Raw genomic sequence first — 15886 nt, 5'->3', positions numbered from 1 at the left:
CAACAAAACCAAACAACACTCTTCCCTGAATTGCTGACTGCTCAAAACTGTTCCTATTCTTTGAACTTGCTTTACCTTCTACCATCTTCTAGAAGAAATCCAGGAAAAAGGACTGACTAAGGACCTCTTACTTCTACCTTCCAGAACCAAATCCTAACACATCCAACACTTGTAAACACTTATTTCMTGTTTCTTCCTGCTCTGGAAGTAGAGAATGATTTCACTATTGGATGAGTTTGKCTTATATTCAGGGATAAGGCCAGGAGATTTACAAAAACTGCCAAGCTATTCTAAAAGCAATCTCCATACCACCACTGCTCAGAGAGGCAGAGCTGTGCCCTAGGGAAGAAGAGGGCATCCCATAAGGGACAGCATTTTAGTAGCATCTGTGGTCTCTGCAACTCCCTGTGGTGTGTAYAGTGTGGACTCTAGTGTTACTTTATTTAACTCCACTGATCATCAGAAAAGAGATGGGCAACGCAACTACAGAGAAAAAAAAAATCAGCCGAGATCAAAGACACCAGAAATCCCAGCAGATGAAAGCCTGTGCTTCCTCTGCTGCTGACCACACAATGAGAGTTCACAGCTGAGGGGCCTGGAAAGACAAAATAGTCATAGGTCCTCCTGCAGAGCTACTGAAATCATCATGGACCTGGCCAGAACTCTAAGGTCCACCAGTGCATGTCCTTAAACTTCCAGCCATCTAGATCCCTCCTAGAGGATAGAAAAGAGCAAAATATGAAAGGCCAGGAGCAAACACAGCATAGCTGCAGTGCTCCTAAGACAATTTAATAGATAGGATGATGCCAAAAACACCTCCCATTTAGTATGAAATGCTGTCAATGTCACTTGCAGGTCCACTCAGCCAAAAACTATTCCTTCCCAATTACAGCTATACTTCCCCTCACTCTGAGATTTTGTGACCCCAGGGGATAAAGTCTGAGAAAATTGCTACTTTGYATTCCTGAGTATTACTTGCACTCAGGTAAACAAGCAAGACAAGGGAGAGAAGGGGAAATTCAGGGAGGGTGTGGGAAAGCAAATGAGTAAAGYAACAGGGAATAAGGCAAGAAAAAGAATTAAAGCAAAATCAATGGGATGATCTGGAATAATCTCCTTTTACACCAAGTGGTCAGTCATTGACTCCATGGTGGCTTTGAAGGAGCAGGGCAGGAGGATCTACAACCACTGATGAACTATGCAGAAATCCATCCCACAGCTCAGAGACTTGAGTCCACCTATCCTCCCTTGAAACCGGGAGCAGAAAAATGARGCAGTGGCAGGGCTAGAAGAAACTGACCAAACTGGTCCTGACTGAGTCAGTGGCCAAGTCGACATCTCCTTTTCCTGATCTCTGAAAGCAAGACTGCTATTTCCCTATCTGACTGTAGAGGACATCCAAATGTAYTTGATTTTCAAAGGAATCAACTGCTTTTTGGAAAGGGYATGTCCAAGAATAGGTAGTAAATGTAACTCCTTTACGAAAATAATTCATTAATTGCAAATTACCTTATTAACCTTTTTTAATCAACAGCCCAAAGCAAGATTGCAAGATTGGGCTCACACTGTACAGAAGGATTATGGCAATTSAAAATATGCACACGAAGACTCAATCCTAGACTAAATGCATTCATGGGGTACATGGCTGCTACATTTAAAAAAAAAAAAATCACATCAAATGCACACACGACCACATTTATATCCATGCAAGACAGATGCAATGTGCCTATGCTTACCCCTGCAAATGAAAAACAGCACCTCTCTTTCAAACACCGAAAATCTCCTAGGGATAACCTTTCACAAATAAACAACCTGCTCTGCTCGGAGAGGGATTTTATAAAGAACAGAGATTACAATGGGCTTAATCATGATTAAACACTGATCTGGCTCAATCTACTCAAAAGCAGACAAAAGATAAATAAAAACCTCGAGCAGATGCATTTCATACTGGAAATTCTGGAACCTCAATTGACGTCATACTTTTTATGTTCTGATAATATCTGGAGGAAACAGTACACTGCATCAAGAAAACAAAAGCAAATTTTTAGTTAAAATTCTCCATGTGCTGTGTAGAAAGAAGGTGGCTACAGCAGGGAACACACAGAGCAGCTCAGCACTTTACAAACCTGTTTTTGACTGCAGCTGAAATTGCACCAGCAGAGCAACGCCTCTGGAAAGAAACAAGCACTCCCTTCTGCCCTCATCTCCTGCATTTTGCCCTGTAAAATTGTGCAACAGTAGTCACTGAATTTCCCCTCAAACCAAAGCCACTTCTGATCACTGGCAGTCATGTTAAATTTCTTTTAGTTAAATAATGTCACCTCCTCATTATCACCCCAGTTGTGCTTCACTGGTTCCTCGCRTACAGTGTGAAAATTCTGTGTGATGGGAACGGGCTGAATTTAGCAAATATCTCCCAAATACAGACATCTGGTCTTTCCTACGGGTGAGGAAATCCAGGAATCTGATTCCACATCATAGGAGACAACTCTAGCCATTAGTACTGTAGAGGGAGATGGGAAAAGTAAAAAAAAAAAAAGAGATTCTAGAGATTGTTTGCTTATAGTGCTATGCTTTCCATCTAATACAACAAGGTAAATATATTTTCTTTGAGGAAAGAGAAATAGCTCTTTATATGGGGTGGAGAGGAATCTACCTGGAGGAGAAGGCTGATCAGAGTTTTCTTATGATCAGAATTTCTCCTGCAGAAATTCCCAATGGATGACCAAGTAAGATTAGGCCAGCAGACAGAAGAGATCCCTTCCTTTACTTAGAAGGTACATCACTGCCTGTTCTGGTGGCCAGAGAATGCACTCTGTGCYTAAGAGACACCAGGTGAAAGACTGATTGTGACTGATTTGTGACCTTCAAAACTTCTCCAGTGAAGGTGAAAATCCCCACACAGACAGTGTGAGCCTACTGATAATTACTTTGTTCTTTTCACTTTCTTTTCACTGACCTCTTGGAYGCAGCTCAGGCAGACCTCAGTAGTGAAACTTACGTTATTTACAAGGACTTTTCAAGCTGCAAGTTATCATCACCTTCAAGAACATCATCTCTAAACAAAATCAAAATTCTCACCCCAGTTCCTATGGTCCTTCAGCCCAGCCAGTGTCTCGCATCTGTCTAAATAGATATGTTCCAACTTCATGCAGAATAACAATCACTTTGCAGATGAATTCCACACTTAACAAACTGCAGAGCAGAATCACATGACATGCATTTCCTAGATGAGAAGTCAACAAATTTCTCTGTCTATGGAGTCAAGTGGAGAGTCCTTTGGCATCTGAAGTAACAGCAGATGCATTTATTTATTAATAAAGAAACAGGAAAATAATGGGTTACTGTTGCTTSTTCATAAAGCAGGCTTACCTTATAAAAAGCTATCAAGGGATTACTAAATTCTACAAATTATTTAACTTTCTTCTATAACCCATCCCTGAAGGAGAAATGAGCTCAAGAGCCCCTCTAAAGGCCTGAAAGATGCAGGAGGAAATACTTAGAATGCAAGTAATATTTTTATTTTTATTGTAAGAAGGATGAATCTTCCTGCACAACTTACTGGCATCAAGCACCAATGAGAACAATTACTTTGGTGTACATGCTTGCCTATGGAAAAGGACTATGAATTCAAAAGCTAAAACAGTTGCCAAYGTGAAATGTCACCTGGCTAGGCAGTTCAACCTAATTATTTACACAGATTTATTTTTAAACTACAAAAACAGCATGTTCCTCGGGAGAATTATTTTTTCCCCTTCCCCAAATAAACACAACTAACATTTGCCAAGTAGAATTCTTCTTCTGCAATTAAGGACTTGCCAAAATTAGATGATGTAAAGTATTCAAAAACACACTGGCGCAAGAACGTCGCTGGGAGTGTCTCCCAGAGCTGTGCTCCTGCAAGAGGAAGAGATGTTTCATACAGGGCTMGGCACCAACAAGCCTGCGTGCCTGTGATACTTCTTTCTAAAGCCTGAGTGGCCTTGAACCCTTGTGGGGACGAGGCTGGCACGACTGGAAGCCCTCCCATGGCACCTCGCCATCTGTGCTCTTCACTGCCCTCGGCAAATGCCAGCAGCACTTCTGAAGGGAAGGCATGCGAGTAACGCAATCCCACAGCAGCAGGCGAGCTCAGCAAGGGGGCGGGGGAAGCAAACACATCGATTTGAAGGCTCAAGGTAGGACAAAATACAGGTAAGCAMGGCCTTGGTTTCAAGCTGCCTGTAAGACCTCTCACGTGGAGCTGTGCTGGAATGTGTCTGACAGACTGTGGCCAAAACAAACACAAACAGCCCACCTCTGACCCAGAATTTTCTCCAGGTAAAGATTCTTGTTCTTACGTGACCTGGATCACTGAGATAAACCATGATTTTCCCATTCCTCCTAAAGGCAGAAAGCATGGTGCTGGGGTTCAGCTCCACAAGCAGCACCCCTGTCTGTGTCTTTRCAGGAGCCYRTGGCACCCCAGAAATACAAACCAGYTCATAAGCAGCATCCGAGGGTCAGTCAAGCTTGTCCTGATCCAGGATGGGCTGTAATTAAACCCTGCCAGTCACGCCTTCGCTCTTGGCAACCCCAGGCACAAATGCTGCCAAGTGTGGTAGATCTTCAGCTTAAAGGGCCATTTTGGCCCAATTCACCAAAACACCGGGGTTTAGGAAACTAAACAAAGAGAGTCTTTGCATGACACAAAGCTTCTCACAGTGTGTTCAGTGTATTTTCAATAGCCAAGGTGGAGAAACATTTCAAGACGCTTAAGTATGTAAGATAGAATGGCACTAAATCCTTTTKCAGAAAGCAAGACTCCAACAGTTCAAGCACATTCTCCCAGCCTGCTCCAASAGCCTTCATGTGCTCACCTCACAGTCTGCCTGTGCTTTTCATGGTCATGGTAATTTTATGACAATGTCTTGAGACCCTGGTTCTCAAGAAATTCAATACACATGCACTTAATTCCAGTGGGGTTTGATTTCATGGAGCTAATCTGCAACCCCTAAGTCTGTCCAGGACAAGGCTGYTCAGCAGGGGGCTTCTGCTCAYTCTGGGATTCCATGTCAAAAATAGRTAAAAACATTTTCAAAGCTGGGCATCAAATTTTAGAAACAAGAAAGTTTCCGAAGTTCAAAACCATCTATAACAGACTGGAATGTGTCCTACAGGGAAAACCATTTTAGGTTATCATGTCCATAGCTACTTTAAAGGAAACTTTCCCTCAAAAATCAGAAAAACCCATCTTAGAATAAATATTAAAATATTATAATTTAATAATGTTCTGTATTCCTGCAGTATGATGCTGATAAATAATGATTTAAGGACACAAAACTCGGCATGGTGTTCTCAAAACCTGACTCAGCAAGCAGGCTGGACACGGGATTTTGTTCTAGTCTGTGCATTTCTTTTCCCTCCTGTACTTAAAAAATAAAGATAGCAAATTTCTTTGAACTTACATAATTCAAGYCTGTTATTTTCCATAGGGCTAAACTGGCCTTTTAAATTCTTTAAGCCTGGCACTATATGAAAGCAGGTATCAAATATTCAGAGAGCTCAATTTAGAAAGATCATTTTTCTGAGGCTGAGCCTTTCTGAAGAGCTTCCTGCAGCACTCCAGACACTGTCCCAAACAACCACTCCCCAGGCTGAGGTCACTTGCCCTTGTCAGGCAGGGATACCTTCCACTAGACAAGGTGGCTCAGAGCTCCATCCARCCTTGGACACTCTCAGGAATGAGGCATCCTTCTCACCCTTACAATAAAGCATTTCTTTCATATATCTGACCTAAACCTGCCCTCCAGGGTACTGCTATGCTTTCAATACCCTTGGCTGAAGAGCAACACTGGGTTTTATTATTTATTGCTTATTGTTAAGCATTGCTTACCCCAAACTTGCTGTAAAATAAAAAAAAAAATCCTTAAAATCAAAAGCACATGGTCAGCTTAGACAAAACATCGTCCCTCTGCCTTCATGCACCATGTAGATACGAAGTTTCCTATTTTATGCTGCATGATTTTCCATGAAGTTAGGGAGCACAAGTAACACAGAGGAGTTTGAGAGCTTAAATGTGTTACAATAGTTGCATCAGATGTATTTTTAATACCTTTTCCAGTGCTTCTCTGTCAGCCAGCTCCTGCACAGCCAAAAGCTTGATACTGTAAGAAAAAACAGAGAAAAAGAGAATTAATCTATCCATTGCAAGCATTACAGAAATCCAAGCAGCAGAACTGAGGCTCCCTTTTTATCTTCTCTCTTGACAAAAGGAATACAAGAAATGCTCAGGATAAAACAAACCAAAGCAAGAGAGACAGTGCCACTTTGTTTGCCTTGAATTAGCCATCACAAGCAGATTTTTTGGTTTCCGAATTACAGGCGTATCTGAACTCTCCTTACAGAGAAACTGCATTCATCATTGCTTTTGTAATACCCAATTTAACACCAAAAGATCTTCTSAATGACAAACACAGAAAAGCATTCTAGACATTTCTGTCAGTTGTAGTCAACTTTGTTATTCAGTGCCAACAAGTTTCTTTGAGTCCCAAAACAGCCATTCCCAGGGATTTATGATATTATATATGAGRTGCAGTAATTAAGACAACCCAGCTCAAGAAATTTGAGGGAGAGATGAAGGAAATGTGGACCACTGTTTAAAAGCAGGGTTTAAAAGCATAGTTACTATTCTTCTAATGCCCTTTGCTAATCAGTCCGAAATTTCTTTACCTACTGAATCTTTTCTAAGGTTACCTCTAGGGGCTAAATCCTGCACACTGAATTTCATTCACTTCAACGAGGTTATGAGTCACTCAAGCAGGATTCTGCCCTGTTAGACGGGCAAAATCACAGCTAAATCAGAGTATATGTGAGAACCTTATACAACATCTAATCGTTCATGATCAGTTTAATGAGTTATTAGAGGTRTCCATCCTCCTTCAACTTCAGTTACTTGCCACCAGTCAGGCTCACAGAAAGCTGGAAGGCTTTTTACCCCTGGAATAGACCCGCACTGCAGCTCCACATGCTCACTTTCCTTACTCAGTCTTAAACCCAGTCACCTAATATTATCCTTGGACTCCAAAGGATAATTTCCTTTACCCAGGGATACAAAAACATTTGCATGGCAATAGGAGAAYCAAATGATGCATACAAATATTGTTTAAATTACTCTCACCACCCYGTAGATAGACACATAAAAAGCCAGTTTGGTTAAAAGCTCATATTCAAGAAGGTGTGAAGAGTCAACATAGAAGTCTGCCAAAGGATATAACACAAAAAGTTTTGTCAGCCTTTTAAAACCTCAGAGCAATATTGCATAATTCTTGAACATCCACTGGCACCTTATATGTTAATCATGTACATCCATCCTGCAACAGCAGCTGGCAAAGCGCAGTTTTAGTCYTGTCCTACTACTTTCCACTGCAGATATTCACAGCCTAATCCCTAAACACAAATGTGCTTTCACTTTAATGGACTTCCAGCTTTCAGTGTCTTCAAGGCATCATAAAAAGCCTATATCCAATGAATTATAAACTAGCCACAGACAATACATTTCTAGTCTGTGGAGACTATTACTATTAAGACAGAGAGGGTGGATGTGGTTCAGAAAARACTGGGATAACCAGAAAAATGAAAAAGATATTCCATTAAAGCCCAGCGACTGTGGTAGCAGGGGTCAAGTGATTTGGTGTTACTGTTTGGTGAACACACTAGGCTGCACACACGCATTCACATGAACTGGAAGGCAACTAGGGAAAGTGCAAACCCAATACAAGGAATTTTTAAACATCATTTTCCTCRTAATTCAGTCAGCATGCAAAACAAAGATGGGATGGGCAGCAAGCAAAGGCAGCTCCATTTAAAAAAAACCACTGCAGCACTTTGTCCAGCTCAGAAGGAGCCTCAGCTGATGCACCTTGGAGAACAAAGTCCAACAACCTGGGCAGTATCCATGCAGTCACAATCAAGACCTGTCTCTTGATTCAGGAGTCACCTCTTCATTTTGGATGACCCACATCTGTTGCAGTGCACTTGAGAAAAACACAGCACGGGTGAGAGGGAGTTAGGCTAGCACACACATGAATGCATCTCACATCGAGCTGGGCTGCTGCAAAGATGGCTTCAAGTCTATGTGTATGTGGCTTGTGCTATGCAAATTACTTTTGTCTTTTTCCTATTGAAGCTAGAGACTTTTTGATTACTTAATCAAATCAATCAAGGCTGCAGATGCTTCTAACAATTGACTGACTTATTTCTAGAACATTATTTGTGAGTGATCTGACATTCAACAGCTACAGAAGAAAGATGCAGACTGTCCCAAATGCAAGTATCATTTTCATTAAAGATCATGATCTCACTGTAAAAACCTGCCTTCCTTCCCATTTTCACCAGAAAAGCCCCACAAGAACTTTTTCAACTGATACAGAGTCACACCAAAGCAAGTAACAAAGCAGGGAGAAGGAATCWTTTTACTTTATTTCATTATTTTATKKMRWTMYTYTACTCTTGTTTAGAGGTGAAGAAYGCAGACAAAGGGTTTACATCTTGCAGAGATACTGCATATGCAGGGTCAGAATCAAATCTCAATTCAAARTTGTTACATGATTTGCAGCAACATTAGTTTGACTACCGGTGAGAAAAAGACTTCCTCTTCTGTTACAAATTGAGAGATCAATGCTTGCCCAGCACTTTACTCTTTTCTCCTCAGGTATTTTTTCTTGGTCAAAAGGAATGTGCAAATGCAAGGGCCAGCCTTTATACCACCAGCYGCAAGATCCTTCTTTCCTGAAAGGACATTCACAGACGTGAATCCTCCRTCCATTGGATTACAGTCCACTACCTGGATAATTGCCCTTGATAACCAGTTATTTACTGCTATTTCTTCCAGCAGGTCCAAGCAACATTAGTAGGTGCTACTTGATRCAATGTCAGCTTGGAAATGCAGCTTCATTTAAGGTTGCTGCTTTGGGCATTTGATGCTTCAAAAAGAAATCCGGCTGCTTCTTTAGGGACTCATAACTTTGCTGTTTGTAGCCTTTGTGTTCATCAAGAATTTCAGAGCAGATGAGAATATAGTCAGTTACTGGGGGGAAGGCAGAGACTCTCMAATTAATAAAATCTCTAATGAAATGCAAATAGAGTTACCAAAAGCCAATACTGAAGTCCAAGTTCTTGCTGTCTACAATCCAAAACTTAAGTACTCTGTTTATATATATCCTTGGCATCATTTCTTTCATCCTCACTCATGTTGTGCAAACATTGACTCATGAATAAAGTAATAGAAAAATTATATTTCCCAAAGAAACCTTATGGCTCCTGGAGAGCCTGCTCTAACCTACCAGCTTTAAAAGATACTGGTTAAGAAAGCTGTAATATGAGTAACAACACTGAAAATGGCTCTGCTTGAATCTGAAACTCTATTAAAAATACTCACTGACTGAATTACTTTCATGATCTATTTAAACAAAGCTATTGAAATTAATATCCTGGCACCCCAGGCACACTCTAAATACTTGAAAACATGCARTGAGCAGGATGAAGAACTCTCCTCCAGCACTGAAAATATGCAAACATGATGTGCTGTCAAGGAAACACATGACTCCCTCTCTTTTTTGGCCATGGGTGACGCACGACATTCTCCTCTAAGGGAATTCCTTTTGATTTCCAGAAGATTAGTCACAGTGCTGAGCAAACGCCTATAGCCACCGTGCATTTCTACGCCTCAGGGTACCATTGCAATCCTTTCCTCAAAGTCTTCCTACTTAAAAACAAGTAGCATTGGGTTTCTCTTTCTAATCCCACATCCCCAGGAGTAATATTGGCAGTCTTTTGCAAGGCTGCAAACTTGTAGATAGGTTCCTTGCTGGCTGGTGCATTCCTATTCACCACGAGCCATCATGACTGTGTTCAATTTGCACTGAGCTGCACTTCCCAGCTTGAATTCACATTGCCCACAAAATCCCATCTGCCCATCTGCTCTTGCAGTGGGGAATGTTGAGGCTTTCCAAAAAAACACTACAGGGTCATCTRCCTGCAAACCAGTGAACCTATGGCTCTGCAGCACGGCAGACGGGATGCTGTGCTGTCACACAAGGCAGATCCCAGATCCATCCATGCAGAATGCACCTGAGGTCTTCACCAGAGGAAGAGAAGCTGCTTCCTCCAAAAYCAGCCTGAAGAGTGCTTCAGGGGTTGTTAGAATTAYAGCCAGCTTCTGGACCAACCCTGRACAGAATTAGAACTGCAGCCAYTAYGGGCACAGGTCACCTGGCTGCCACTGTCGAGAGAGAGGGTCCCCAGAGCAGAGCATCAGTGAGGACAATGWCCTGTGTCTGCTGAGCTGAGCACAGCGGGAGCTGTGCCTTTCATTCAGTGAAGAGCCTGGTAATTTTGAGGAAAAGGGAAAGAGAAGAAAGTAAGGAAAATGTGAAGCAGTAAGTTCAGCTATCAGAGAGTCAGCAAAGTGTTTTAARCGAACGCTTGGCCTCATGACAGTGCCCTAAAAAAGCTAAATTCCATACCTTTGCTCGAGGCWGAGCTTTTCCAAAAGCCTCACACTTTCCATCAGCCAGTGCATGAGCCTAAAGTTAACAACATCAAGAAATGCCATTTGACTTCTCTTGCCTTTCTGTATCCTCCTTCAGCATACAGCTATACCAAATCTTGCTTCTGCTAAACTCACAGACATTACCATAAACAGCTGATGCAAAAACCACTCAATCCCAAACTGTCATTTCAAGCAACATTAAATTATTCCTTTCTCCCCCTCTTCCTTTTGGTCCACAAACTCTTCCTCTTTGTTCTTGACATAAGATCCCACAAACATGTTATGTCCCACAGTGAAGTTTTAKGGATCCCTTACATATCTAAGAGTAGGACATGTATGCATGTAACTCGAGTACTTAACAACAGGTGCATGCCTGAGTTAGTTAACAAAAAGAACAGGACAAAACCACTTGGGTCACCAAATTTGTATGCCAAAATTATATTTGCAAATCTATCCAAGCTGGCCTTAGTGATAAACCTATTCTGCTCCAAGGAATGGGCATGGAACATGAGAGTTGGACTGAAAAAAGAAAAAAAAGAAAGGAGCTGAGCTATGCTAATGATACCTCATACGTGGAAGGGAACTCTTCCATCAGCTGCCTGTTCTCCCCATCCCCTGCCTTGGTCTCCGGCTCTGCTGCTGAAAGGGCACACTCACCACCGTTCACACCACAGCCCCTGTGCTTCCTACAGCGTTTCCTGGATGACAGGCTGAGTAACAATAAGGATGGGGAAGCTGCCCACGTGTGGATGTGTTCCCTGTGTGGGCTGCGGTGGTCCCCGCTGCCCCAGCTGTCGACAGCCTGAGGTTAAGTGCTGTGATGAACTGTTGTCTAATTGTTTTAAGCACAGCCAGATGCTCAGGCATAAAGCACATGCTGCTTTGGGAAACACATGGAGAGAGGGGAAAGATAACAGCCCAGAAGTGACAAACAGGGAAAAACGCAGATCTTGTCGCTTAACCAAATGTAGAGGGAGGTGGTGGTGGWGTGTGGAGTGTGCCAACGAGGTGGAGGGGTTTTGTTGTTTGTCTTTCAATATAGAGGTGCTGCTGGCATTGTCCCTTGCTGCTAAAGCCTGGGGGGACCCAAGGCTTCTCTTCCTGGCTCTGTGTGCCCCTGTGATGATCACCTCGCACAAGGGTGGGTGAAAGAACAGCAGGCTCCCACCAACAGCACGGCAGACTGTTTAACACRGTGAGATGATGGGGGAGCAAATCTGAGCACCCTGGGGGTGAAAAGGGATCTGTGCCACTCCTTTTTTTGGGCTGCCCACACTGACCAGAGCAATGGGTCACCTAAGTGGGCTGCCCTTACAGTGATGGAGCAACCTTTAAAACTTTCACCAATGCATGCACTGGAAAAAGCCATTTTATTTTTGCTGGCATATCCCATTTCTAAAGTTGTCTTTCTCCGCCAAAACCCTACTCATTCACACCTCCACAAAACAAAAGCAGAGAAAGGAAAGAACAAAAGCATGCTCAATGACTTTCAGCCTTATACACTTCCTCCATCTACCCCTATGAAGTCAGATGAGGAAAAAAAATAGTTCCTCCTTTTCTAATAAAAGCATCTGCATCTTCTCAATCACTCCTTAAATGGAAGGAAAAATTGTGTCCACTGCCACATCTTAACAGCTGCTGGAAGCCACCAGAGAGCTTATAAAGTAAATTGATGGGCTTGGAGGGGAATACCATGCCATATTGCTTTGGGACTAACTGTCAGCTAATGACACAACAAAAACTGTTGGAATATTATCAGGAAAATGTATCTACAGTAAGAAGAAATTACAATAAAATCAGGGAGCTGCATTTCCTACATATGAAATCTGTTTATTTCCAGCTACACTATAGATACATATAAAATTGATCATATAGATGTTACATACAATTTTAGAAACATTCATACATGTACATAACTAAACATAGGTGATTTTATTTGGGGCTACTTCTTTTGCAGTTTCCTCATTGGCATGAAAGCAGACGTTCTTCAATGCCTAGTCATTGCTGATTTGCCTGCAGCATTGGTCTGAAACCAAAAAGCAGATCAAGGCACTGCAGCTGGAAGGGGAACCAGGGTAAATGGAAGGAGCAGAGAAGCCGAAATCCATCAAGGAAATTGGCAGTGTAGTGCAGGCCACACAAACACTCCCACCCTGATGTTTGCATTCATAGATCCCATTACATTATGTGAGTGATTGGAGTATTTGTCATGGGGAGAAAGGAAACTGTAATGGAACGAAAAGAGGGAAAACATGAATTATGGATGGTTACTACTGAGAGCTGAAGGGGGAGAACAGCAGCATTACCCAAGCTAGCAGGCAGGAGGCAATTGAAATAGTTCCTTTCTTTCCTTTCCTATTTCAGTGGTTCCCTGAATTCAGGGAGGCTCTCTCCTTGCTGTTCTCTGTCCTAAAGTTGAAACAAAGCCATCATTTTGCAGGGCCTATGAACTTTGCACCAAGGGTCTGATTTATGTTCAGCTGATGCTGTGGYTTCAGTGCAGCTGTATCACTGTAGAAACAGAGCGATGATTCATAAACTCTGGGCATTGCATATTCCCTATGCATGAGAGAAAAACCCAAAAGGTTGCAAGAACAGCAAACTTCTTCCTAGAATTCTGGGAGGAAGTAAAACATGCTCACAATGACCCAAACCACAACCAATGGCAGAAAACATGTGAATGCCGACATATAATGAGACATGGAAGCCTTATTGACCACCTCCTTGGAAACACCCAGCCCAAACTGTTTCCAAAAGGATGAAATCCACATTGCTGTGCATACAGACTTGCACTATGTCAGCAAGCAGAGCACGTCACACTCAGCAAAATCAAAGAGGGGAGCTGMTCAAAACTCCCAGAACCTCTGTGACGCTAAAGCAACACTCTTATCCACTGACCCAGAAAAGGTGTTTCCCACSTTGTGAGGCAGTGATGTTCACTGGRACACTTGTGCAAATTCTGGGGKGTTCTATCATAGAGAAGGGGTTAGGGGCAACAGGGAAACATCCTGTTTACCTCATTCTCCACAAAGAGGATCAGATCTCAGGCCTAATTCTTTCCTTTTTTAGGTAAGGGGGAAAGAGATAGAACATCATTTCCCCTTGTATAGTCTCTCTGAAGAATCCCTCAAACTTTTACACAAGACGAAGTCACAGWAGGGTCATCCTTTGTGTGCATGCAATAAATACAGTCCTTTCTCTCATTATTAGGTTCATAAATCTGCATTTGAGGCACAAAGTACTCATGGTACAAGCACTGCTTCAACTACTTTTTAGAAACACTTGACTAAGTTAGAGGCCATCCTATGGCCTTTTCTCTCAATATCCTGTTATTATTCTTTCCTGTCCTTCTCMAATTCTGTTTCTGAAAACTGGTGCAATGCCAAGAGAGTGGCAGCAGTTAGGAAAGTAAAAGTCAGGGAAGACTTCCAAGGTCCTCAGAAGATATGGTGGTTATTAAGGGCTGGGATACTTGATTGAACAGAACCAAAGCTGATTCCTGAGAGGCAAAGGTTAATTAGGCAAATGGCTCAAAAGGATCATCTGTTCTAACTTATTATTTGTTGATTTATTTTTTCATTTTAAAAGAGGGTTTAAAATAGCCTAGGCAGCTGAAAATATATCCCAAATTCCCAAATGCATGAGATGATACCACAAAAGGCCCGGGCCTGCCRGTAACACAATGACTACAGAGTAGTAGCTTAATGAATAAAGAATCAGTAAATCAAATACCTGTATTAAATTATACTAAACACAGCAATCTTGTCTGTGCATAATCACTAACCAGGGACCAGGTACATGCCGAGGCAATGCAGCTGAACTCCCAAAGTAATTCAGAACTCAGGGTGACAGTCCAGGAGGCTTCTCTGTCACCACTTCCACCTCCGTCTTCACTGACTGCTCCTGTGACAAACACTTCACTACACGATAATTCAGGCAACAGAAGAGAGTACTACTGCAAGTGGCGGGTAAGTGTGTGTATGGGTATGTTATATTTACACACAGAAAAAATTCACCAGTTGCTGCAACTCACTTCTGACAGACGGCAAACCAAAATCAGTTGCCTGCATTTAAAAAAGGGATAAAATGCATTTTTCTTCCTCAGTATTTAATTTCTTMCTATATTTAGTTAAGAGCAATAATTTCTTCATTCAAATCATTTCATCTTATGCTCAGTGGTTTTGAAGTTGGGCAAAATCCTCTGTATAATGTCCATAGTAATAGGGTTTTATGTTTTAAATTTTCAAAGGATGCCTGTTTCCTTATGATTCCACAGGAAGAGAAAGACTCACAGAGAACGTTATGTTTGTGGCAACATTGATTTCTTCTGAGTCATTAAAACTGGACATGAACAACTTACTTAACTTGCACTGAATTATTCAAATCTGTCCAACAAGAGAYGAGACCAAGACTGAAAACAAAAATTTAGAAGGTCATAAAAAGCAAAGGTGACTTAGAGTTTCCAAATATAGGCATTATGTTATAGTGTACACAGTCTCTGGCATTTGGCTCTTTTTCTGGATTTTSTGAATCATTCCCAGCTGGGGTAGAGAGTCTTAGTTCCAGAAACRGCACCTTCTCCCACCCAATCCTGCCCTACTGCAGCAACGGAAAAACTGAGTATCCTTAGTTAAATTAACTGGATACSCTTGGGAAAGGGCACACCACCACACTATCATCCTGCCACGGATTACAAAGCTACCAGCAAAATTATAGGGCCTTGGGAGGCAAAGTGGTTAATASGGACTCTCTATTTAAAAATATACCTCTGTCTCCCTGCAAAATAAAATACGATTTGAAATAGCCTGCTTCCCTTTCTCCGTCATGTATATGAACCATGTGCTATCAACTTTTTTATGTGAAAGCTCATCATTGCCCCTTATTCAACCTCAGAAACTTAATGCAATATTACTTTGTTATACATGCACATCCTCATCTCAGAGAAAGGAGTTTATTTAGTTAAAATCCTTACAAAGGAATACAATGAAAGTCAGATTGTTTTATAAAACACTTGCTCAAGAGCAATGCTGCAGTTTTATGGTAGTACAACCAYCATCAACTGCTKACATCTGAGTGCCACTAAGATTTAGCCTGGTGTGGTACAAAGAGTATTGAAGCTTCCTGACTGAATCTGGATATAGAACTCTGAAGTTTTTTACAGCACACTCTTAAAGAGATTGACCCTCAAGAGGTAGCTCCTACTTTGAAGAGGCTGGCAGAGCGCCACAGCCACTGTGCATTTCATATGAGCATCTTTTGCAGAAAACTTTGTGCCAAACTGGAATTGTTTAAGTGGTGAAGGACGCTAAAAATTGGGTATTAAAACAGAAGAACGTGCACAAGAAATGCTCAGAG

The 15886-nt window shown here is 41.8% G+C and overlaps 1 protein-coding gene across 1 annotated transcript in view; it reads right to left on the bottom strand.

Annotated features, from left to right (window-relative positions):
* EEPD1 (endonuclease/exonuclease/phosphatase family domain containing 1) overlaps nucleotides 1–15886 on the bottom strand; it is a 61208-nt gene that overhangs the window by 22083 nt on the left and 23239 nt on the right. The window contains exon 2 of the mRNA XM_057367731.1: nucleotides 6095–6146. Within this exon, the coding sequence (XP_057223714.1) occupies nucleotides 6095–6146 (52 nt within the window). The remainder of the gene's footprint in view (nucleotides 1–6094; nucleotides 6147–15886) is intronic.

This window comes from Malurus melanocephalus, unplaced genomic scaffold (genome assembly GCF_030028575.1).
Source record: "Malurus melanocephalus ecotype Western Australia unplaced genomic scaffold, MMel_1.1 scaffold_83, whole genome shotgun sequence".
NCBI lineage: Eukaryota > Metazoa > Chordata > Aves > Passeriformes > Maluridae > Malurus > Malurus melanocephalus.
The sequence above is the reverse complement of the archived record's forward strand: the minus strand, read 5'-3'. Positions and strand labels throughout refer to the sequence as shown.